We start from the raw sequence: 25,359 nt of genomic DNA on the forward strand, positions 1-25,359 counted from the left end.
AACCCAGGATCGAACCCTCGACCTCCTGTATGCTAACCTAAAACACTATCCACTGCACCAACTTTTTTTTTCATAAAAACATTTATTAAAAAAACAATGTTACACATTCCAAATACATACTAAGTTATACATACATGAAGTTATTTAGAGAAAACGGTTTGATCATTTCAGTTACGCTGACGTTAAAGAAAGACAACAGAAGATTGTGTTACTGACTAAATTACCAGAAAGAATGACGTTAAACACCAAGAATTTTTTTTTAAAGTCATTCAAACTTCAACCTGAAGAAGTAAAATCTGCACTTTGAATTACATGAGCTGCAATCTTTACAGAAGCATAATTTCTTTATGATGGGTATCAGCAAGTTGGTGGGATAATTTTAAATATAAAAAAATTTAATAATCATATTAGGCAATTTCTGATATACTTGAGAATGGCGTAAAGGAGATATATAATAAAGTTGACTAGCCTTCCAACTACACTTTCTGGACATTAATTGAATCTTAAGTATCTGAAGTCATCAGATCTATATAATCAGTCTTTCACTGCGAAACTGACTTACACATCACAGTGCAAAAATGAACAGGGCAATGTGCCAGCCATTGAATATTACATTTATCAGATAGAATCTTATGGTTTTAACCAATCGATAAGGACATTTCTATAAAAATTGTCTATTTCCAAATTTCTAGTATAAGCCAACAATGCACCTTTAATGTTTTCTGTTTTGACACTATTAGACACACAATCTCAATGTCACATAAGTTCTGTACATTAGCTTATAAATTCCAAACACTACTCTCTGAAGTAGAAAAAGCACACATCATAAATATACTGTAAAATCGTAAATAGTATCCTTAAGGTAACTACAATACATCATTGTCAACACAGTCTTCTTTTTTATATTAACCAATGCCCATTCTTTCAAATACAATTTTTAACATGTTACCGAACTTTAACTGGACACTCAACCGAAACCTGCTGATAGAGGTTGTTGCCATACATGTGGTGCGAAAGAACTTGCCCCCTTCTAACAGCCGTGTACCTCAAGTCTCTAGAGGAACGGAAGGTTCCAAATGATTGGAAAAGAGCACAGGTAGTTCCAGTTTTCAAGAAGAGTCGTCGAGCAGATTCGCAAAACTATAGGCCTATATCTCTGACATAGATCTGTTGTAGAATTTTAGAACATGTTTTTTGCTCGCGTATCATGTCATTTCTGGAAACCCAGAATCTACTCTGTAGGAATCAACCCAACTCGCTTCCCAGAAAATATTAGATACAGGCTCCCAGGTAGATGCTATTTTGTTTGACTTCCGGAAGGCGTTCGATACCTTTCCGCACTGTCGCCTGATAAACAAAGTAAGAGCCTACGGAATATCAGTCCAGCTGTGTGGCTGGATTGAAGAGTTTTTAGCAAACAGAACACAGCATGTTGTTCTCAATGGGGAGACGTCTACAGACGTTAAAGTAACTTCTGGCGTGCCACAGGGGAGTGTTATGGGACCATTGCTTTTCACAATATATATAAATGACCTAGTAGATAGTGTCGGAAGTTCCATGCGGCTTTTCGCGGATGATACTGTAGTATACAGAGAAGTTGCAGCATTAGAAAATTGTAGCGAAATGCAGGAAGATCTGCAGCGGATAGGCACTTGGTGCAGGGAGTGGCAACTGACCCTTAACATAGACAAATGTAATGTATTGCGAATACATAGAAAGAAGGATCCTTTATTGTATATATGATAGCGGAACAAACACTGGTAGCAGTTACTTCTGTAAAATATCTGGGAGTATGCGTGCGGAACGATTTGAAAAGGAATGATCATATAAAATTAATTGTTGGTAAGGCGGGTACCAGGTCGAGATTCATTGGGAGAGTCCTTAGAAAATGTAGTCCATCAACAAAGAAGGTGGCTTACAAAACACTCGTTCGACTTATACTTGAGTATTGCTCATCAGTGTGGGATCCGTGCCAGGTCCGGTTGACGGAGGAGATAGAGAAGATCCAAAGAAGAGCGGCGCGTTTCGTGACAGGGTTATTTGGTAAGCGTGATAGCGTTACGGAGATGTTAAGCAAACTCAAGTGGCAGACTCTGCAAGAGAGGCGCTCTGCATCGCGGTGTAGCTTGCTGTCCAGGTTTCGAGAGGGTGCGTTTCTGGATGAGGTATCGAATATATTGCTTCCCCCTACTTATAGCTCCCGAGGAGATCACGAATGTAAAATTAGAGAGATTCGAGCGCGCACTGAGGCTTTCCGGCAGTCGTTCTTCCCGCGAACCATACACGACTGGAACAGGGAAGGGAGGTAATGACAGTGGCACGTAAAGTGCCCTCCGCTGCACACCGTTGGGTGGCTTGCGGAGTATAAATGTAGATGTAGATATAGATGTGCAGTGTTGCCAGATTTCCACTCTCTAACGTCCTTTTTCTGCTGGATTTATTCGCCGGACGAAATTTTGTGAGAGAGCCTTGTTTTATAGCTGGCATGTGAGGAGTCGCGCTGCAAAGCCAGAGTGCGCGAATTTCGCTTCACCCTGTATAGCGCTTCTTTCGTGCAGTACAGGGACTTGTCTCTGTGACAAGTCCTCTTTCTGCACGAAACGAAATTTCAACACTGGTTTAGAGAGGGGAAAATATCATTCAACAAGCCCCATTTTAGAACGAACTTACATATCCAAAAAATGATGACAAGTCTCGTTTTTCGATCTCAACACCTCAATTTCCTGGGAGCAGTCCAGCTACGGCTGTTAGCAAAGGAGGATGTAAGAATCCTCCGTTTCTCAATGGTGCAGGTGTCTTATTGTAACATCGCACGGGCCATCTTCTAGAGAGGCAATATGTGCCGAACATATTTGTCGTCTTACTTTTGGATCCACTCCTGTATAAAAGAAAGTTCGTGATATATATGTCAAATGCCCTACTTTCGTCTCTCTCTAGTTCGTGGTATGTATCAAAAGCCGTACTTTCGTCTCTCTCATTACAGGTCAATGTCAAAGCTGAGACTTATGCAAGTCTCAGCAAATAAAGGCTACACGGCGACAATAACATGAACGCAAAACCTGTTCGCGGTACTGACTCTAATGCTTTGCAGGCGCGAGAGGTCGCGTAACGTATGTCTAAGCAGTTCCTTAGTTAGGTTAAGGTCGCTGACGCTGCGCGCTGACGTCAAGGTGAGTGGCTGTGATTTCCTTCTGCGGCACGAGTCTCGGCAACCAGTGAAAGACGTTCGTCATTACAGGTGAAGCCCTCCTGTACGGGAGACAGAAATGCGATTTCCCTGTTCATAATATTGTTGAGAAGTGCTATCGGTCACCGATGTTTTAACAGAAAGCACTGAATGTCTTCGTCATTTCGTAATCAGTTGCTCCGTTCCACTTCACGTAACCTTGCAGGAATTCATCAATTACTGGCATCTGCACTGAAAAATGTATCCCAGCTTCCAAACGATAATTTATTCCACAGTAAATTCTCTGCCTAATTCTAAATCTAAAATAGTATTTTACATTTTTTCCTGATTAACTTTTACTGTTAAGAGCTACACACAGATTTTTAATACCCACCTGCGCAACTGAATTTAAGATAGTTGAATTCAAGATACCACAACAATCAAACTAAATGACAGTGTTGTGACTGATTAATCCATAAGCTGCAAATAATTGAAACAAATACTTTGTAAATGTTGCAGCAAACACAGGATTACATTGTTCAGTTGAAGAAGCAAGAGAATATACTAAAATGACATTCCACAAAACTTTAAGCAACTAGAAGTAACACCAATATTCTTCATTAAAATGAATAAAACTATAAAAATTCTAAGAAACAAAAGCTCATGTGGTGTTGATGAAATTTCAAACAGAATTCTGAAAAGTTGTTCCAACTTAATAAGTAATCTACTTAGTGAGTCACGCAATTTGTCATGAGCCAGGGAACTGTTTGAGAGAGGTTAAAATGTATAATTGTTAACCGTTTTCATGAGAAAGGTGACGAGGTAGATACAAGCAGTTGTCATCCTGTTCCATTACTGATGCGTTTTCGTAAAATATTGGAAAAAAAGTACTCAAGAGTAATCTGACACTTAGGTTGAAACAATTTACTTAGCATATTACAGTTTGGATTCTAAAAGGGTTGTTCGACTGACAGCGCTATTTATACATTCATTCATCAAATAGTACAAGCCTTAAATAATAAAATATCGCCAGCCGGTATTTTTTGTGATCTTTCCAAGGCGTTTGATTAATGATCATATTACTCTCTGATAAAAAGCTCAAGTTTTATGAAAGTGATAGTTTTACACACAACTGGTTTGAATTATACTTAACGGACAGATTACAAAAGGTTGTACTAAATAATTGAAACAGCAGTAAGGGTAGAAAATTTTATTGACTGGGAAAAGAAGTCACAATGAGAGTCCCACAGGGTTCAAATTTAGCCCCACTCCTATTTCTTCTATGGTTCAATTACGTTCCACTTAACATTCAACAAGCACAGTTGGTACTTTCTGCTGACGATGTAGTGTTATAATGAATTCGATTAGAAGGAAAGCAACAGAAGAGATGGAAAATGATATTTGTGCCTGCAGACACAACATCTCTGTTACAGCAGTCTGCGGAAACCAGTTCATAGATGTTGGCCACTGATGGGATCATACGACTGAAGTTCATGCCCTCAGCGTCAGTTAAGGCCTAAGATGGTCAACCGTATCACTGAAACTCGCAGCTATATAATAAATTACGTAGAAAGGACGGCAGCATTTTATTACGTAAGTGATCGGCAGAAGTCACTTAAATCTTCAGCCAGAAGAATGGACGTACAAAAGGCATCGTGCATAGTGGCTCCGATGACGACGAACTTTGCCAGACTCCTTTCACCACCGTCATAACTGGCTTGATGATATGGGGAGCCACTGGGTACACTACACGATCACCTTTGATTCGCACAGCCAGTAACTGGGACAGTAGGCATTACAATTATGACATATTGAGGCCGGAGACAGTGTCCTATCTTCAACGTCTCTGTGAAGTTACCTTTCATGAAGGTAACGCAAGACTGCATGTTGCCCGTGCTATCCTGACCTACCTCGAGCCTGTAATCTTTCCACCGTTTCCCCCACGAGCACGTCTCCCAGAGCTCTCAACCACCGAAAACACCTGTTCATGGGTTGCCGGCCACTACGATTGGTGAACTCTGTCATGTAATTGAAATGGTTCAAATGGCTCTGAGCACTATGAGACCTAACTGCTGTGGTCATCAGTCCCCTAGAACTTAGAACTACTTAAACCTAAATAACCTAAGGACATTACACACATCCATGTCCCAGGCAGGATTCGAACCTGCGACCGTAGCGGTCGCGCGGTTCCAGACTGTAGCGCCTAGAACCGCTCGGCCAATTCGGCCGGCGCATATAATTGAAGCAGCGTCTCATGATGTACCCGTATCTGTAAAATGCAAGCTTTTACCACGGAAATTCAAATTAATAAAATATTCCGGGATATAATGCCATGGTCGGAGGGCTTTCACTTTAAAGCCCAACGTCTCGTCTTCGTCTGTGGAGGACATCTTCAAGGGGAATCGTAGCTTCTTTGAGTGTCAGATTCACTCCCTGGATCGTTACTGATTGCGTCAAAATTTCGTTTACGCGCGTTCACAAGCAGGGGCGTGACGTCACGTGCTTTCAATGTCCGAGAACAATGTTGCCGTCGTCAGCTGTTGCTGTCATCCTTCGGTGGAAGGCTGGTACACATCTTCTTCAGCACCAGGATCCAGATGTCATTGAGTTTCACGCCCTCCGCCTTCCTACTGAAATTCTTGGGGTATTTCACAGTCTCAGTGGCCCTCTTTACAGCCTTTCATGGCATCCGCTTGTGGCTGCCTGTGCTTGAGTTCTACCAAAAGGTATATAGTGGACTCCTGGCTGCAAAAGATACTTCACAATAGGTGATCCCTCCCTTGTACAGTTGCAGCTGCGGATTCCGTGTAGTTGTGGGGAAGTGTACGCGGGTAATACAAAAAGCACGACCAGAAAATGATTAGAACAGCACAAGAGCAACTGTAGAAGGGGAGAGATTGACAGACCATCTGCTGTGGAATGTGTTTTGCAGCCAGAAGACGATCATATTCATTTTGATGGGACTCAAGTATCAGTAACCACAAGTGGATACGATGAAAGGCAGTATAGAGAGGCCATAGAGATTGTTTAACACCCTAGGAATTTCAGTAGCAAAGAGGAGGACATTAAAGTGAATGACATCTGGATACCGGTGTTGAAGATGTGTACCAGTCTTCCACCATATGGTGGCAGAAACAGCGGACGACGACAACCGACAACTTCCAGTTGCGCTCGGATATCCAAAGCGTGTGACATCACACCATTGCGCGGGAGCACGCTTAAAAGAAATTTTGCTGCAGTCAGTGACGACTTAGGGTGGGAATCTAACACTCAAAGAAGCTACCTTTGAAGATGCCCTCCACAGATGGGGAAGAAACCTTGGCTTTTAACGTGAAATCCATTCGACCACGCCACGATACCCCAGAAGATTTTCATAATTGTGCACCCATATCTGTCGTCATTAGGTTCATAGGGCAGCTGGGTTAGAGGCATTGTTCCTGTATACCACCAAATAACCAACAAATTTAATAATCTATTTTTCCTGTAACGGTGTACATGCAGAATATATAAAATTTAGTGATATACTATGCTTCCTACTGTGGCAGTTTTAGTGGCCAGCAGTGTAGAATACCAGTCAAGAATCTATAGATACTGTGCGATATCCTTCAGAAATGCATGCCTGTCTGAAGGACACTGTACAACACAGACACTGCAAATAGCATTACATGCCTAGACAAGACCGCGATAAAGGCAATGGAAGTCTCAGCGGGAATCACAGCAACTCGACGATGTAGGACGTAGACGCGCAATGACATATAGGAGTTTGCGTCTGTCAGTGAAGTGTGGTCGGATAGCCGAACGGTTAAGCCGAACGCGGGAAATGCAGTTTCCAGTCCCGGTCTGGCCCAAATTTTCATTGTCACTAATCAATTGTGCAGCTTTTTCTTTCAATTTATAGATAGACTGACGGAAAATTATATACGACTGCAAAACTTAACAACCAAATTAACTTTCGTATGATGAGTCACTGCCATGTGACATACACCGATGTAACTTAGACCATACGGACGAAGAACAGTCACAGTGTAGTACAGAAGGGAGCTGAAAGAAATACGGAGTAAGACGAAGAGAAATGACACTTCCGCTTAAAGATAATAATTACTGTGAAGTCACCGCGATTCATATTGGTCCAATGGATGTTACAAAGGGCGGGACATGGTTCTTGATACGGTATGTAACAAGCAGGGACGGTAGTGCATGCTCTGCAACGTGCTTCTATGCTGGTTACAAGGTTGGCAAGGAATTCTTGCGGTAGGGCGTTCCATTCTACGACCAGGCCAGTTGACAAATGCTGGATGGTCGTTCCTACACGTGGACGTTCTGCAAGACTTCTCCCCAACGCATCACAAGCGTGGTCGATGGGATTTCAGTCAGGAGAACGAGCAGGCCAGTCCATTCACCGAATATCTCTCGTTCCGAGAGCAACTCTACCTGCTGTGTTCGATGAGATCGTGGATTGTAATCCGTCACCTTGAAGCTGGGGCTAAATGCACTCCTGGAAATACGCACATAAAGAAGGAGTAGAGGGCGCCAATGACGTAGACTGTTGAGTGTACCGCGTTCAAAGATTTGGAGGTCAGTACGCTCATGCAAATTATGCCTTCCCACTACATAACACCTAGACCACCAGATGGTCATGTTCGACGATGCTGGACATCTCGAGCGATGGAAATACGTAATACATCCAGGAAGAGTGTCCAACATGATCGTTTGGTGGTTCAGGTGTTACTGTGGGACCGGCATAATGCTGCATGGTCGTACTGACCTCCAACAGTTAACGTTATTGTGACATTGTACTCCTTCCTCATATTCGTGTTTTTAGGGTTGCATTCGGCCCAGACTCCATTTTTATGGATGACGATGCACAACCGCATCAAACTGCACAGATGGAGGAACTCTTGGAACGAGACAATGTTTGGCGAAAGGACTGATCTGCATGTTCTCACGACTTAAATCTCTTGGACCACGCGTAGGATGTGTTACGGGCAAGTCTTGCAGCACGTCCACCAGCAGCAACGACCATCAAGCATTTGTCAACCGCGTTGATGTAGAAGTGGAATGCCTTACTGCAGGAACTCCTTGCCAGTCTTGTAGCCAGCTTGGGAGGACGTTGTAGAGCATACACTGCCGTTCGTGGTGATCACATACCGTATTACTATTATTTAGCGTATGATACATAACAATCACAATAACACATAACATATAGTACCATAGACACATCAAAATACAATTTAGATCTTTATATCTAACCCATTGATGCAATCCACCACTTCGGAAGTAACCAGGTTCGAATCCACTAGATTTCCAGGGAAGGCACGGAGGGGGCAGTCCACTGCTGTATGCTTCATTGTTTGTGGAACGTCAGCACAGTCACAGTATGGGGTGTCCACCCAATCCCATTTATGAAGAATCGGAGCGCTTCTTCCCACACCACATCTGAAACGGTTAAGCCTGCTCCATGTGTATGTTGGCAAGCTGGAACCATTGAGCCTTACTGTTGGATCTTCAACTTTCAAGATGCCCTGTGGAGTAGAAGATGTCCATTCTTTCCGCCAGCTGTCTTTGGGGTCGAAATGATTGCTTAACAATTCCATGACCGTTTTAACATGCCGGTTTACGGGACTTCAACCTGCATGATTGTAACTGTCTCACATCTTCGTGAATTGGGAGTGACGTGTTATTCCGTATTCTTGACCACAGATCACCAAGATGTTTTTGTCTTCTGGTGTGAGGAGGTGGTATGTTACACAACGCCGGCAGCCATTGGAATGGAGTAGTAAGCAATGTTCCAGATATGATACTCTTAGTGTGACGACGTTGAATGCCCACAAGGTGAGTATGGCAGCTATTAAGCCACACTGCAGAGCAGTATTCTGCTGAGGAATGGACGAGTGCTAGAGCAGATGTTCTCAATGTGTTGGCGTCAGCTCCCCATGATGTACCAGCTAGACGCTGAAGAAGGTTATTGCGGCTCTTCATTTTTACAGCAGATTTACGTAATTGGGCTTTATATGTTAGGGTCCTTTCCAAACTCATACCCAGATATGTAGGGGTGCCAATGAACCGTAATGCTTCCCCTCTAAAACTGAGTCGTGGCTGGTAATTTCAGAGCCTATTGTCTAGGTGAAAAGCAGATACCTCACTTTTGCGAGGGTTCGGTTTCAAACGCCATTTCTTAAAGTATTCATCCAGGATCATCCGCATATATGAATTTGCGGGAGAGTGTGTTAGGCAGATCATGAGTCTATAAGTTGAAAAGTGCTGGAGAGAGGACCGAACCCTGTGGTAGACCATTACTCAATTTGCGAAATCGGCTTCTGCTGTTTTCTGAGTAAACTTGAATTAATCTGTTACTTATCATATTTTCGATTAAAGTTGATATCTTCACATACCGTATGAAGAACCATGTCTCGTCCCTTGTAAGGTCCAGGGGAACATCATGAATCGCAGTGACTTCAGTGCAATTATTGTCTCTAAGTAAAAGTGTCGTTTTTGTTCGTCTCATTGTGTGTTTCTTTCACTTACCTAATGGATTATACTACAGCAGTTTTTTCTATGTGTGATCCCAGTTTCATCGACCTTTGTTACCTGGCAATGGCACATCATACCAAATTTACTTTCGTCCTTAAGTTTTGCACAGAAGTGCATATCATCTTCCTTCACTCCAGTAATATCCATCACACCATTTTATTTTTGCAGCATAATTTCTATGGTGCCATCTCCTTCGGTAGTAGCGTAGGTTATGCCTCTGCTTTGTGGTGGTTCGTTACTGTCGTGCCGTATGTGTTTGCATCAGCCACCTGCTAATACAGAGATACAACAGCAACCTGCTAAATGCGAAGTTATGTTCGACTGGCTTGTTACTTCAGAGTCCGAAGTTGAGGTCTAGCCAGTCGATAAATTTTGCTTGGTATAAATTATGAAGCCAGAACTGTAAAAAGCAGAAAGGTTACTCCATAATTTGCCTTATTAAAGCAGGTTCTTGACGTATCCTTGAGACGAATTCATATAGGAGATTTGTGTGTGTCCTTGTGCCGGTCACGAGGAGCTAGGTATTCGGAGAATATCATTTTGTTCTTTTTCCCGCAGTGAAATAGACGTCAAATTATAGCTTTTATCTTTGTTAGCCTGTCATTTAATGTACTGAAGTAAGCGCAGTGGTCGTAAAACGTTTCCTTGGTCGACCGGTTAAAAGGCCAACGTTCATTAGCGAATGATCCCCCGTCTTTAGCAGATGTTTCTAAAGCATGGTTATTCACCAAGGCTGTACACGACCGTATTGATCAGGAAGTGAAATGCTCACATAACTAATTTAACATTATGCCACTGAATTACTACTGTCTGCCAACGTTCAGATGGCATTTGTCTTCAGCATTGCCAGTTGAAATGGAAGTTGAATAGCCCGGAAAAATAGAACCAAGGCTTAGCGGTTGTAGGCCGTGTAACTGAACGCGTAAAAGTCGCGTTTATAGACCCTAAAAAGGTTGCAGCGTAAGAAACCTGAAAAGGTATGGGGAAATTAAGTGACGCTGAAGACTAAAGGAATGATGGCTCACAGTGCTGCAAAGCCAGTGAAAACAGCAAAAAGCCACTTGTAGTGACCGTGGTTATGTCTGCAGCAGAAAGATCGCACCGTCGTATGAAGGTGTACACACGACCAAGTGTTGGAGAACATTGACGTTGGGCAGTGCACCGCGAAAGAGCAAGTGAGAAGTAGTCGGTTTCTAACGCTGTGTCCCTTGTCTAGGTCTATAAGCGCGACTTGCAGTATTCAGTTACATGGCCTACAACCACTAAGTCTTGGTTCACGTTTTCTGCGTTAAAACTTTGGGTGACCAGGCCTAATATTAAATTAGCTGTGTGAGTACTTCACTCCTTCTTTTTCTGGTTAAGGTACTCAATTATTTGGTATTATTAATTTGCTCCTAATCCACACTGTATGGTTTTGTAGATTTCTTCAATCAGTATTACGAAACGGTCGGTAGAACTATGGAATAAGGGCTTATCAACAGATAATGCGGTATCCAGAAGTTTTTGATAACAGTTTAGTAAAAATTTTAAAGAATTTCGTTCAACAAGTAGCAGCTAAGGTGTGGATGTCCACACTGTAAAATCGCATGCTCTTCCGGTATGGATGTCGACAAATTTTGCGCTGTCGAGTTGAATGACGTCAAGCTGTACAACGGAACGAGAAAAACAGTGCAATCATCGTCAGATTCTGTAGTTTGAATAACCAGTAAAAAAAAGGAACCACATCATAGTATGAATTCTATTTTGCGACACACTGTCGTGCTTCATGTACCTTGTATTGTCCCTCTCTGAATCTAAAAGTAGCTAAAATTTAACTAGAACAGTGGGGGATGACACAAAAAGGTTGCCATTAATCTATTATACAGAGAATAATATCAAAACTGTAAATAAGTTGACAAACAGGCCAATATTCAGGGATATTAACGTGATATATCTCTCCACATGAACACGTAATTTAATAATAAAATTTACCCAGTACATAGCGTTAATTTGGTTAAATTTAAAAAAAAGGGGGAGGGGAAAATGCCTGTGTTGCAGTATCAGCGTTGGGTCTAAGTGCACTGTCACACGACGTTGTCCTGCATAGCTACCTTCGATAAGGGATATACTCATAGCATTCGTAAAAGCAATGCCTAAGAAAAATGGAGATCAGGAATCTAACCTTTGTAGTGTACAGTTCCATTTGTCAGGAAGTTTGTTGAAGTGTACCCTCATGTGTTGAGTAAAATGATTACTTTGGTAAGAAGACGTCAGCTTGCTGTTTTGATACAGTTATAGTCTCCATCTACAGGTATATCACAGCGCTGTTGCAAATTTGTAACCCCTTTGTGTGTGTGTGTGTGTGTGTGTGTGTGTGTGTGTGTTTGTGTTTGTGTGTGTGTGTGTGTGTGTGTGTGTGTGTGTGTGTGTGTGTTTGTGTTTGTGTGTGTGTGTGTGTGTGTGTGTGTGTGTGTGTATGTGTGGAGGGGGATGCACGGGGGAGGGCGGGTGCGCGCAAGTGAACGACATATTTACTAAACGAGTTCACCTACAGCTGTTACAAACTCGCTTGCGTTGCAACACTAAGGGATTTAAATACTTTGTTTTTATTTTGATCGTAATCGTCTTCGCCGCCATGCCGACTAAAGTAGTAATTGTTAGCGATTGTATAACTGTGTCGTTTCGCACACTTTCCGTTATGCATCGTAGGATCTCACCTGTAGCCAGAGAGGATGTCGAGGAGTGTGGATTTGCCAGCACCGGACGGCCCCATTATGGCAATCAGCTGCTTTGGAACGAACCGGCCGCATACTTCGTGTAGGATCTTTTTCTTGCCTGAAACAGAAAGAAAACGGTCAGACAGAACTGTGTCAAACTGCAAAAGAAACCGTATTCCTACGGCAAATTTGGCATACAGCCTAATGCGCTCCAGTTGTATCTAAGTACAAAACAAATAAACCTGGGTATAGCTATCGAGAATCTCGATACAGACATGTGTGCACCATTAAAATGGGCACAAGATATCGGGAAAAAGCTCAGCCAGTCCAAAACCCAAGCGTTACTGATTGGTTATTCTAGGCTTGTTAGCTCGAAATATCGGGAATCCCTACCACTTCAATCGTAAAAGGAGCCAGTATCAGCTTCTCTCCCTCAGCAAGAGTCTAGGAGTAATAATAGATGAAAACCTAAATTCGACTGAGCACGTAACTACATTATGCAAGAAGGCATCAGTATCTCTGCATGACCTGAAATGAAAAAATGAAGTCCCATGCTTCTTTACAGAGCGTAGGAGAACGATGCGGGAGACCCGCACCGCCTTACTAGGCAAGGTCCTAATGGAGGTGGTTTGCCGTTGCCTTCCTCCGACCGTAATGGGGATGAATGATGATGATGAAGACGACACAACACCCAGTCATCTGGAAGCAGGAAAAATCCCTGACCCCGCCGGGAATCGAACCCGGGACCCCGTGCTCGGGAAGCGAGAACGCTACCGCGAGACCACGAGGGGCATGACCTACAAAAATATAAAAAGCTAGTTCGTGTTAACCTGAAAAAAGAAACTTGTAGAAACACTTATACTTTCAATAATTGATTACAGCGATGTTACGCTGCAAGGTCTTTCTCTGTAAGGCTCACGGCACTTGGAAATTGTTATGAACGCGTTTGTTCGTTATATATGTGATGTTCGACTTTATGATCATATTTTACCATCATACATACAGCTATCCTGTCTATATATACACAAGCGCAGAGATTTCCATACTCTCTGTATTCTCTACTGTTTTATCATTGAATACTGCCTCTCACATGTCTCCTCCATCTTAACACTCCTATCCGAACAACATGCCAGAAACACCCCATCAGTGCAAAAATCTTTCTGTTGCACCCCATCGTTCAGCCACTTTCAAGAAGTCCTTCCTAGAAGCAGAAGCTCGTCTGTGGAATACTCTCCCGCGTCGTATTAGGCAACTGAATAAATTATTTACTACAACAACAAAAATAACTACCATTGTCCCTGTACGCACTAGTTACCCCTGTACATCCTTCTTTCCATCTTCCTCTTTTCCCAGTATCCTTAGCTGGTGCAGTCTCCTTAAATTTCTTTTCCCAGAACTCGCTATATCAGAAAACATCTATTTTGTAAACCTATAAATTCTTTTTATTTCTTCCATTAATATTGTTATTCTGTCATAATTATTATTATTAGTGGCAGCAGCAGCAGTAGTCGAAATAGTGTCAATATTAACTTTACTATTTGACAGTTAGTATTATTTCCTCACACTGTCTCTGTAGACTCTCATATCATTTTAATAATATTTATCACATCAAAATCTTTTTAGGCAACTATTATCTAAGGAAGGTACTGTATGTTTGAAACCCTGTTATGGTGTAAAAGAGCGCTTCATTGCCCTAATCGGATCCGGTTAAATAAATAAAATAAATAGTTCTCAGAACGGGGAACAACTCGGGCTATTCTTCAAACATGTCGAATGTCAAAGTTTTTTCTTGACATCTCGTAGACAAAGTCAAGAAATTAAAGACACGTGGTTTTATACAGTTCATTACGTTTAACCTAAAATGTACCCTAACTCTATCAGAAAGAAATCTATGGTTGTTCAGAAGCATTTTTTGTGTATTTTCCTTTCAGACATCCATGTTTTGCAGTAGGTCGTCTTTGTCTAACAAAGCAGTTGTGGTTAATTAGTTTTGTCACCCCTATTATCTTTGTTTCTGGGAAAATATCTTCACAACTGTGAAAGAAAATGTAATATGCGATCGTCAAAATGTACAACACAAAACACAGAGTGAAACAACAACAATCAGACGAGACACATATGCGATGCGACGTAGTATGACGGATGTTCTGCAGCTGGGATGTATTGAAAGTAAAACAATTAGATTCGAGGTGGACTGAAGCAGCTCAAAGTTTGATATGATATACCCTTAGTGGCGTGTCTACAAACGAAATCTTGATTAATGGATTGATCTGCATTAGAGTTAGGTAGAAACTGTTCCAAGTTACCGAGTTCAGCACTGCAAAGCTCTTTAAACCGCTTGAAATTTATTTTGGGCCTATTTTCATTGATTCCCCAATACGACACGTTTCTGGTGAAAAAAAATTCAGGTTTGTACATGGCAGAAAAAGATGAACATTCAGGCCTTAATCCGGAAATTATTTTATAATTCATATACAGTCTACTGATGTAGTATTTCGAGTTCGATATGTCTATAACGTACAACACCTCTGGAAGTATTCGGCGTCGCCAGTGTCTAATGATTATACTCATATATCGTTCTCATAGACTGCCAATGATAGTAGATTGTTGACATTTATTTACTTTGGCCATAGGAGAAAAAACAGACAAACCTGTTAGACTTACTTTTGCGAATAAAGCTATCTAGATCGTCCCCTATGAAGGGAACTACCCAGGCATTTATTTTAAGCGATTTAAATCAGGATTTAGACAAGGATTACCACGCTAGTACTTGAACCGCCGTCCATCCAAATACTAGTAAAGTGTCCCATAGTAGAGCCAAAATAGTAGGCGAGCTGTGAGTGGGGTAGAGAGGGCCCCAATTTGGAGTATTTGGGAGGGACTCCCAGTTGCATTAGCTGCGGTACAACTAAGGGAAACCTTCCGGTATCCTTCGCTGGAACCCGGATGTAATGCCACACTCTGCAAGAGGGTAGCAAACTACTACCACCACAGTTGGTGAATAGAGGCATAGCAGTCAGCCAGAACTTGTGTTTATTGTAATAGACCCAGATTTCGGTCACTGGGTGATCATCTTTAGTGCAGCAGATAAAGTTGATACATTTCAGCCGTTATTTGGCATAGTCCCTCTTGGACTGTATAAGTCAAGAGTTCAAATTGCAATGCAAAGTAAGAGCGACTACGCCAAATAAAGGCTGCAGTTTGTTGACATTATCTACTTCATTGAAGATGGTCACTCAGTAAACGATATCTAGATGTGGTACAATAAACACAAGTTGCGACTGATTACTGTACCTCCTTTCACCAACTGAAATAAGTACAGTCTCTGAGAACTTCCAGGTTCCAGATGGAGTGAAATTTAAAAATATATTATCGTCACCCGTGGATTACGAAAATTACAGCCTAACAAACCTTTGAAGCCATCAAAGTTATTTCTAAAGTAAAGTAAACACCACACATGGATTAGACCTTAGAACTGTTTCGACGAGCCAGCTGCTGCCTACAAGGCAGCATGAGGAGTAACCTGTCATCGTAAGACATGCGATCAGCGTGTCACCAATCCCTCTAGCCGTTATTGTCAGCAGACGAATCCTGATGATGCAGCTGCTTCTTTATTTAAGTAGCTCCTCATGTGGCCCCACATGGGCAAATTGGACACCATATCACACCTCCCTATGCCAGAAAAACCTGAAGAGGTATGAGGAACTAAAGATGCGTTCTTCTGCAACAGAGGCAATGACCCATTTGTCTATGAAGGTTGTTATTTCTATGCAGAGTTATCGATATTAACTAGCCTCTTCACCACGACTTCGCCCATGTATGAGTTTGACACTTATATTGAACACACCTCCTACTTTTCCTCTCTGTTTCCACCTCTTCCTCTCTTTGTGTATCCACCTCATCCTCCCATCTCTGTCTGTATATCTCCTTCCTACTCTCTCTGTCTCTTCTTCTCCTCCTCCCTCTATCTTTGTCCATTTCCTCCACCCACTCTCTTCGATCATATCCCCTAATTTATTCATCTCATCTCCAGCCATGCTCATTGGGACATGTAGCTCCTGCAATACAGTACAATAAAGTAGGCGGTTACTACTCTCACAGCCGCGTGGGGTAGCCGCGTCGACTGAGGCGCCTGTCACGGTCCGTGCGGCTCCACTCATCAGAGGTTCGAGTCCTCCCTCGGGCATAGGTGTGTGTGTTGTCTATAACGTAAGTTAGTTTAAGTTAGCTTAAGTAGTGTGTAGGCTTAGGGACCAATGACCTGAGCAGTTCGGTCCCATAAGACCTTACCACAAATTTACAAAATTTTACTACTCTCACAACATGCCTGCCGTACAAGTCAGGGTACATGTCGGGGCCCAGGAAACTGTTTTTAGCCCCTGACATGTAGACTGCACTGTAAATTAGTTTTGATTTGGCAGGCTGATAAAGTTGCCAAACAACATTCCTGTCATGCAGGCAGCCTACAGGCCAGGGGCGGGAAAAACACGTTTTTGTCCATATTTCCGGTTCTATTGGAGTGGCGATACTGCTGTTTCTGTACCAAATTTGGTTGAAATCGATGAAGGGGCTTTGAAGAAGATCCAGGACATACATACATACAATCTGCTTTGTTTATGAAAAACAGAGTATAATTTTGTTATTATTTTATGTATTAGGAGGGTAAATGAGAGATACTAAAGAGATAGTGATGATGAAATGGGAGAGAATTTGTGGCAAGATGACGATTTCCGTTGTAAGAGGGCCCTTTGTGCCTAGTTTATAAGGTCCTTTGTGGGGGGACACAAGAGAGAGGCGCCATAGAAGCGACCGTTACCTTTAGGAGAAGGCAATGCCAGCTAGGCTAGATTTTTAACCTCTCCAAAACTGTACCAATGAGAACTGTTAGGTTGGCTATGAAAAGTAGAGCATTCTTCGCGATCAGCAGTTTCCTCTGAAATCTCACGTGTAAGATAACTCCCACAGTAAGACCTCTGCGTCATTCGGATTGGTTTCCTCCGCAGTCTAGATGCTTTACAGTGGCTGGTATAGTTAGCCTCAAGACTGCCTGGTCCTGCTTAGGGGGCGTGTGGAGTTGGAGTGCTACAATTGCCAGGAGGTCGACCTAATACTACCAGTTAGTAGGAGAATCCATATATGGCCTTGTTGCGTGCTAGATGCGGCAGTCAGAGCCTTTTAAATTACGGTGGCGACTCGTAATTACAATCACAGCCGGAGTACCGACGCTTTATACTGGCGCTAATGTAACTTGTCTCGTTTTACTGCCGTATGGCATCATTAGACCAGATCTCTCTCGCTCGTTCTCGCTTATTTATTTTTGTAAGGGCACTCTAATAACTTATGTATGCATATTTTACCGACTAACAGGGCGTTGTCTCCTCGTCCAGTGATCGCTTTCTTGTATCCAGGCACTTTTGCCACGGGTTCCAGTGGCCTTTTCACTTTGTATAAGTTACATTAATCACGTAACCCTGGTGTTTTCAAATTTTACCCGTTTGAAATAGTCTTTAGTCGACCATTATTGCAGGAAGACTAAGCTATACGCTTCTGATCTTAATCTATTATAGTGTCAGACCTATTTCCCTTTGATCGTCTAGTCACTGTTGAATTACGCCTGTACTAGGAAGTGAAATCTATGCCTTAGGGTAGGTCAGGACAGAGTGTGACTGCTTATTTCTACTTTGTCACAAGGGTAACTCTTTCGCTTTGCTGTTTACATCGAAATTTTGCATGCTAATATGTGTCTCTGTTCATCCTGGTATTTCCTTTCTAACACATGTTGATCTGTATCTATTTCAGTGTTAGGCGTCTGTAGCTTCAAGCGACTTTTAAACAGATCTTTCAACGTTAAATGATGTTTTATGTAGTGGGAAATATTAATTCTGTGGCGTGGTTCTTTCTCAACATTAAATAATGTTTTGTGTACTGGGGACTGTTAATTTCGTGCCGTGGTTCTAAGGTAGTACAGTGATCAAATTTAAAGAGTCTGTTTCAAATGCATATCCACAGTCACCATCGATGAATTGGAAAAATAAAGTCTTTGTCAGTTACGAAGAATTATTTTACACCACTTTTCCTGGTTCATCTATTGTGATAAGTGTAATTGCACTCATGGTGGAATTCTGAAACTTTCTCGCGTGGGACAACATATGCGTTGAATATACGCTGCTGTTCCTTTACAAGTTATTTTTGGTAAATGGTAAGCTTCGTTCGGTGTTGATGCAGAACTCCCATGGTAGAAACGACAAATTTTCAATTGACGACTTTCGTCATTGGGAATTATGCTCTCATCTTATTATGTGGTTATAGGCAACTGCTAATGAGGTTCAGTAAAGGAGCTAGTTCGACCTATATGCTGCACTTTATCACCCTTTGAGTTCGTGTAGAGAAGAACTTTCAGTCTCAACTACATATTCAATATTCAAAAAGTATTACGACCGAGTGACTTACCCCCGCTGTTTCGCTTTGCGAAAGTGTGCCGTCTTCTTATTACTAGTCGAAAGTCAAATCGCAATATTCATAAATTACATTTTCAGTTTGGTGGTACGTATCATGGCATGAAAATTGCTCATATTCTTTATGAACACTTGCGATTAGGTCAAGCCCCGTGGAAACACTCAAATTCTTAGCATTAGTCAGTAGCACTACATTTAAAAATCTTCAGAAATTTACATTTGATGTTAACAAACATTTTTTTTCGGAAGCTGCGATTGCTAGTCGACATTAGATATCCTACCTCGTCCATCCTCAGTTATTTTGCCGACCATCTACTACTTCATTTGAGCCGGCAGTTGTGGCCGTGCGGTTCTAGGCGATTCAGTCTGGAACCACGCGACCGCTACGGTCGCAGGTTCGAATCCTGCCTCGGGCGTGGATGTGTGTGATGTCTTTAGGTTAGTTAGGTTTAAGTAGTTCTAAGTTCTAGGGGACTGATGACCACAGATGTTAAGTCCCATAGTGCTCAGAGCCATTTGAACCATTTGAACTACTTCATTTTCATCACTGTGACATTAGAGACCTCACCACCGTCGCTGCTCATCTTGCTTTTAACTCCTTATATGGTTTTCTAGTCACACAGAGGTCAACGCCCAGCTGAGATCCTGCACGGACACTGGCACATCTCCTGCCGTTGTTTTCTTGTCGGAGAGCCACGCCGTTTTTCTAAGACATACTTTGGAAAAGTGCTGGAGCACTAATAATAGTCACGAATCGAGGATGCGCTTACAATGAGCGGCCCAAATACAGCTGCCGTTTCTTGTTGCAAGAGTAATATTTTATCTGCAATTGCCGATGGCGGCTCCTTAAAAGGCCACAGAGATACACTTATTATCAACGTGCACTGCTTCTACGTCAAAAAAAAAATTCTCAGATAAGTAACATCAAACTAGCTACGATGAGATAAAGAGACGTCCCGTCCTTGACACATTATCAGTATTCACGTGAAGAACTGATAAAAGCTATGACTAGCTGATCATCACCTTTTCTCTGACATATTTCGAAATTCTATGTCCTTGTCATATTCAAGACCATAGACAGCACGTTCTAAGAACGAAGGAAGTTTAGGATTGAACATTCCGTCAACGACGAGGTCATTAGAGACGGAACGCATAGTTTGCGCAAGGAAGCTCCTTCGCCCCCCCCCCCCCTCCTCCCCATACACATAAAGAGAAATACTCTATGAAGGAATTATGAAAGTATGTTATAATAAGTGTAGAAATTAAGATAACACCATCTTCTTTAAAATTAAATCCGGGGCAGATACTGTAGTAGAAGAAGCGAGATAGAGAAAATAACTGAAGCAAGGGGACATCAGAAGTGGTTGGAAAACTGAAGAAGAAATTTGAAGTATTTCAATTTTACTGCTAGGTACTCGTTCAAAATAGATAACGAAGCGAAGATAGCGATAAAATAATTGTACAGCAAACGCTCTATAGAAAAAGGTATGAGACACACTGGACTTACTGGAACAGATAATTAGCAATGGAAACAGCAGGAAGAGGCGAATCATTTTGGAAGCGTTAGAACGATGATTTATTACCGAAATAGTATCCACTAACAACAATACATTTCTTCCCAAAAAATATAGTGAACTATTATAGTCGGCTTTTAGGGGTGATAAAATCCTGATACATTTCATATTGTAGGACAACCCAGTGCGAATCTACAACTCAAGTTTAACAACGAAATGTAAAAAGTATTATTGTCTTTCAGCGTCGATATCGAAAACAGTTTCGTTAAAATAAACTGGAACGTTAACATTGCTGCCTTAATTTCAGTAACAAATGATACATATCGTATCGTGATTTTAAGTTTTGACAAGATAACTCACGTGAAACAGATAGTACGTAATATCAGTATCAAAAAGTAAACATTTATTACTAAAAGCTAACACAAAATCTCCTTATAGAACAGGAAATTTTTACAAAAGTTTAATTTAGAGATTTGAATTATGACAAAAGACCGAAAAAGTTCAGAATTATCAATAACAATGATATTGCATGGTTTGTTAACTTTAAGTAACTAGTAATACTACTACTGTGCTTAATAAATGAAAAGCACCAGTTTGCTTTTGATCTACAAAAAGCAAACTGGTGCTTTTCATTTATTATAGTGTTGTTCTACCAAGAACCGATGGAAGATTGTGTTAATTTCTGTGCTTAACACGGAGGCAGATGAGATGTTAAAGGAACAGTAGACGGAATACGTTTACAAGGAACTTTTTTCTATAGTGCTCTTCCTTCAGTTATATTACGGATATATACATTTCAGCAACGATATTACTGTTTCATTTAAGTTCTCAAATTATACACTTTCGAAATGTTACTCATTTTCATTAATTTATAAAAAAATCTTTATTTATAACATTTCCTCTATTCTGTTGGACTCCATGCATTAAATTTAAGAAAATCTTTCTGTGGAGTACTTTACATGTAAAATCTGAGATAATAATAAATGCAAAGTTTCTAATTTGCTATAGAGTGGGTTATTTGCAAACAGTGGCAAGTAACTAAAAAAGAAAATTAAAAATTGTAAGACATCATCAACGTAATCGGTTTCTAAGAATAAAACGGTTAGCAACAGGTAAGACTAAAGACTGTTTTTGGGTGACAGTGAACGCATGCACGTAATGTGGCTAGCACGCAGAAAGACACAGTTGACTGGCGGATGCTGAAGCAAGAAGCAAATATAGATGCTGGTACATTTAGAACTCTGGAGAGGACTAGCCTACTTTTGAACTATTCATTGAACAGAAAACGTGTACCGAGAACATTTTCCAGTAAAATTTGCGGTAGTCAGATGAAATAAACGAGCTAGAAATTAAATAACTTCAACGTGCAATTGTTATAAAATGGACAGCCTCGCTAATTAGACACTGTTGATTTAAAAATTTACTAAAGAGTCAAATTAATTTAGGGTGACCTTTAAACAAATACCTACTTCTAATACTTTTGCAGTTGATGATTCATACTCTCACAGTGACAGGTATTACGTGAGTGAATGTAAACAATGATTAACACACGTGTGTGTTTGGTTTCAGTACAGGGACTGTTATTTATATGTTTTGAACGAAAATAAACAAAAAAAAACTTAAAGTAACTTTCAGTTATCACATATATTTCACTAACTTGGTACTGTTAGTTATATCGAAGCTGAGCAACAACAGTCGTGTGCAATATATTCAAACAACATGGTGCTAGTTTGTGTTGCATATGATCTATGACAATTAACTCCATTCCAAAGTTATTGCGATATAACATACGTAGAAAAGCGCGGTCAACAACTTAAATAAGCTAGATATAGTAAAAGTTATAAAATTCAGATCGGAATTTATAACAAAGATGAAAAAGAGCACAGCCGGCCGTTGTGACCGATCGGTTCTAGGCGCTTCAGTTTGGAACCGCGCGACCGCTACGATCGCAGGTTCGAATCCTGCCTCGGGCATGGATGTGTGTGATGTCCTGGATTAGTTCGGTTTAAGTAATTCTAAGTTCTCGGAGACTGATGACCTCAGAACTTAAGTCCCATAGTGCTCAGAGCTATTTGAACCGAAAGAACACATAGCATGGACTATTATTGTGCAGCCGAAACGTGAAACAACTCTCATAGTGGGTGAGAATTTCTGTTTTCTGTCCCATTCTAAGAGAGAAATGTGTATTATTGGTTAATGACAGCAGATTCTTTAGAAGATCTGCAGGGAGAACTTCTTTGTCTTGGATCATCAGAGGGAGAGATGCCTCTCCTTAGAGCTGCTGAGAAGTAGGACATCTTCCTGGAGCTAATCATAAAAGCTGAGGCTTTACTTATGACTCTCAGCTGCCACAGCAGCCACCGCCTGCACCTGCGTTTTAGAACAATGGAAAGCAGGAGCCACATCTGTGTGTGTTGTAAAGAGACACGCAAAGTCGTTAGTTCTGAGTTACAATCTTGCTTTTCTAAGTTAATTGTTCAAAACAAAAAGTTCAAATGTGTGTGAAATCCTATGGGACTTAAGTGCTAAGGTAATCAGTCCCTAAGCTTACACACTACTTAAAGTAAATTATCCTAAGGACAAATACACATACCCATGCCCGAGGGAGGACTCGTACCTCCGCCGGGACCAGCCCTAAATTAATTCACTTAGTTGAATTCAGCGTGTTCATAGCCATTGGTGGAGATGCTTATAGGTATTTTTCTGTGACTTTTTCTGTAGCTTGTTGAGTAATACAGCAATCAGTTGGAGGTTTACATAGGCATAGCTATGCGTATCATTTCATTTCCTGTCACACCCACCAATGCCAAGAGACTATCGTGTATCTTTTATAACTCATTTGAACATTTGTGAAGGCATAATTATTTGTTTTGCCTATGGTATGATTGGAATCAAGTCATTTCAAATTAGTAATAAAGAGGATTTCATTCTATAGTTAAAGAAACCTGTTTCTCATTATATATATGTGTCTGCTATGAAACCCATTGTTCATGTTTTATTGGACCACAGCTCTTTAAATTCAGATGTTCATTAGTATCCGTCGCGCGACTTTTTCTTAATACTGGCTGTTTATAAATGAATGGTGCGGTTTTAAATATTGGTAACTCGATTTATTACTTTATATAGGCAAAACTTACAGGAGAAGAAGTTGCAACTGTCTAAGTTTTTGATGCGCTACCCGTTGTTCGCTTGTCATGCCTACTGCGTTTGTGTAACGTCTGTTTCTAAAATGGCATCGTAACAGGAAAAAAGGCCTTCTCTGAGGTGTGCAGATCTGTGGTTACAGTACAGTTTGAGTTACGTTCACTGTTTAGGAAAGGCCCACCACACAAGAATAATACAGGTAAGTGGCACCGACAGTTCGTAGAAACCAGATGCCTTTGTAAGGGGAAAGAGTCCTGGTCGACCTCGTGTACCTGATGCAAACGTCGAAAGATTGCGCGAGGCGTTTCACCGAAGTCCTCGCAAGTCAACCGGCCGGGGTGACCGAGCGGTTCTAGGCGCTACAGTCTGGAACCGCACGACCGCTACGGTCGCAGGTTGGAATTCTGCCTCGGGCATGGATGTGTGTGCTGTCCTTAGGTTAGTTAGGTTTAAGTAGTTCTAACTTCTAGGGGACTGATGAACTCAGAAGTTAAGTCCCATGATGCTCAGAGCCATTTGAGCCTCGCAAGTCACTTGTTAAAGGAAGAAGGGTATCGTTCATGCAGGAGATTAGTGTGGAAGGTGTTGTGTAAGAGGCTATGTTTTAAACCGTACAAAGGGGGTTAGTGCAAGCCCTTACATCAGCACAAAAAGTTAAAAAGAGCTGGAGCCTTACCGATCCATGGATTTAACACTCTCCGATTTTTTTCTGTTGGGGTTTGTGAAAGAGCGAGTTTATGTGCTGCCAAAACCAGTGTGCCTTGAGGAAATGTGCCGAAGGATAAATCATGCACTGCAGACCATCACGGAAGACATGCTACACCGAATATGTCAACAATTTGACTATCGTCTAGATGTGTGTCGTGTGATCAAGGCTGGACGTATTGAAAGACTATGATTAACGAATCAAAAACTTCGGCAGTTGCCGCTGCTTATGCCGCAAGATTTTCCATATAAAATAATAAATCGGTATATTATTTACTTTTAAAACTCTACCATTCATTTATAAACATCTCTTACTCCACATGATCTTATGAGAAACGGTCTGTTTGTTGTATAGGACACCGGGTTCAGATTTTGCTAGAGTGTCAAGGGTATGCTAAACTCTCAAGCATTGTCTCACACTACCCCACGTGATTAGAATAGGCAGTAGCAAAAATCCATAATATTTTTTGCGGTTCCTGCTTGTAAAGACTGGGGTAGGTCAGGTTGGCTCAGGAGAACCAACAGAAGAGTGATAACATGCAAAAAGTCAGCCTGGGGACACGTGATGAGGTCGTGTTTACTGACTTGACCAGCGTCAAACACTGCCCTTTTGCTCTCCTTTCCGTTTGCGAAACCCTTCATGCGACGGAATAAAAACCAGTGCGCCGCACTGATGTCGCGACTCGGCGATAAGCGAGACGTTCAGGCGAGCCTTCACGTGACCGTCTGGTGCTCCATTCTTCAGTTTCGCTACGGAGGGCCGAATAAGCTGCCCTCTTTCCCAACTCCGCCTGCCCTTTTTCTCCCGCAGGCCGCGCGAGGAAGACTGTGTCGAGAAGAGGCTATCGCCATCCCACTTGGCTTGCGGACGTGCGGACTGGAGAAAGCAGAGGCGATATCTGCCCGCTTGACCTCGCAGTTGTATCAGCTGACTTTTTAAGTCTGCGGAACGGAGCAAGGGGAGCTCGACATTGGACTAGCAACTCACAGGGCGGGCCAGATGTCAACACAAGTGCGCCTCTTAGCCTGTTGCCTCATCAATGCAGCCTGAGTCTGGCTCTCTGTTGTCATCTGAATGGTTCTGCACACGAGCAAAACAGAGTATGAGGATCAGAAGGGATAATAATAAATCAAGGCGACAGGCGGGG

At 41.7% G+C, this 25,359-nt stretch overlaps 1 protein-coding gene across 1 annotated transcript in view; it reads right to left on the reverse strand.

The window, feature by feature from the left end:
• Nucleotides 1-25,359, reverse strand: part of LOC126092144 (ATP-binding cassette subfamily G member 4) — a 218,310-nt gene that overhangs the window by 108,753 nt on the left and 84,198 nt on the right. The window contains exon 2 of the mRNA XM_049907611.1: nt 12,394-12,511. Coding sequence (XP_049763568.1) covers nt 12,394-12,511 — 118 coding nt within the window. The remainder of the gene's footprint in view (nt 1-12,393; nt 12,512-25,359) is intronic.

Source organism: Schistocerca cancellata, chromosome 7 (assembly GCF_023864275.1).
Source record: "Schistocerca cancellata isolate TAMUIC-IGC-003103 chromosome 7, iqSchCanc2.1, whole genome shotgun sequence".
NCBI lineage: Eukaryota > Metazoa > Arthropoda > Insecta > Orthoptera > Acrididae > Schistocerca > Schistocerca cancellata.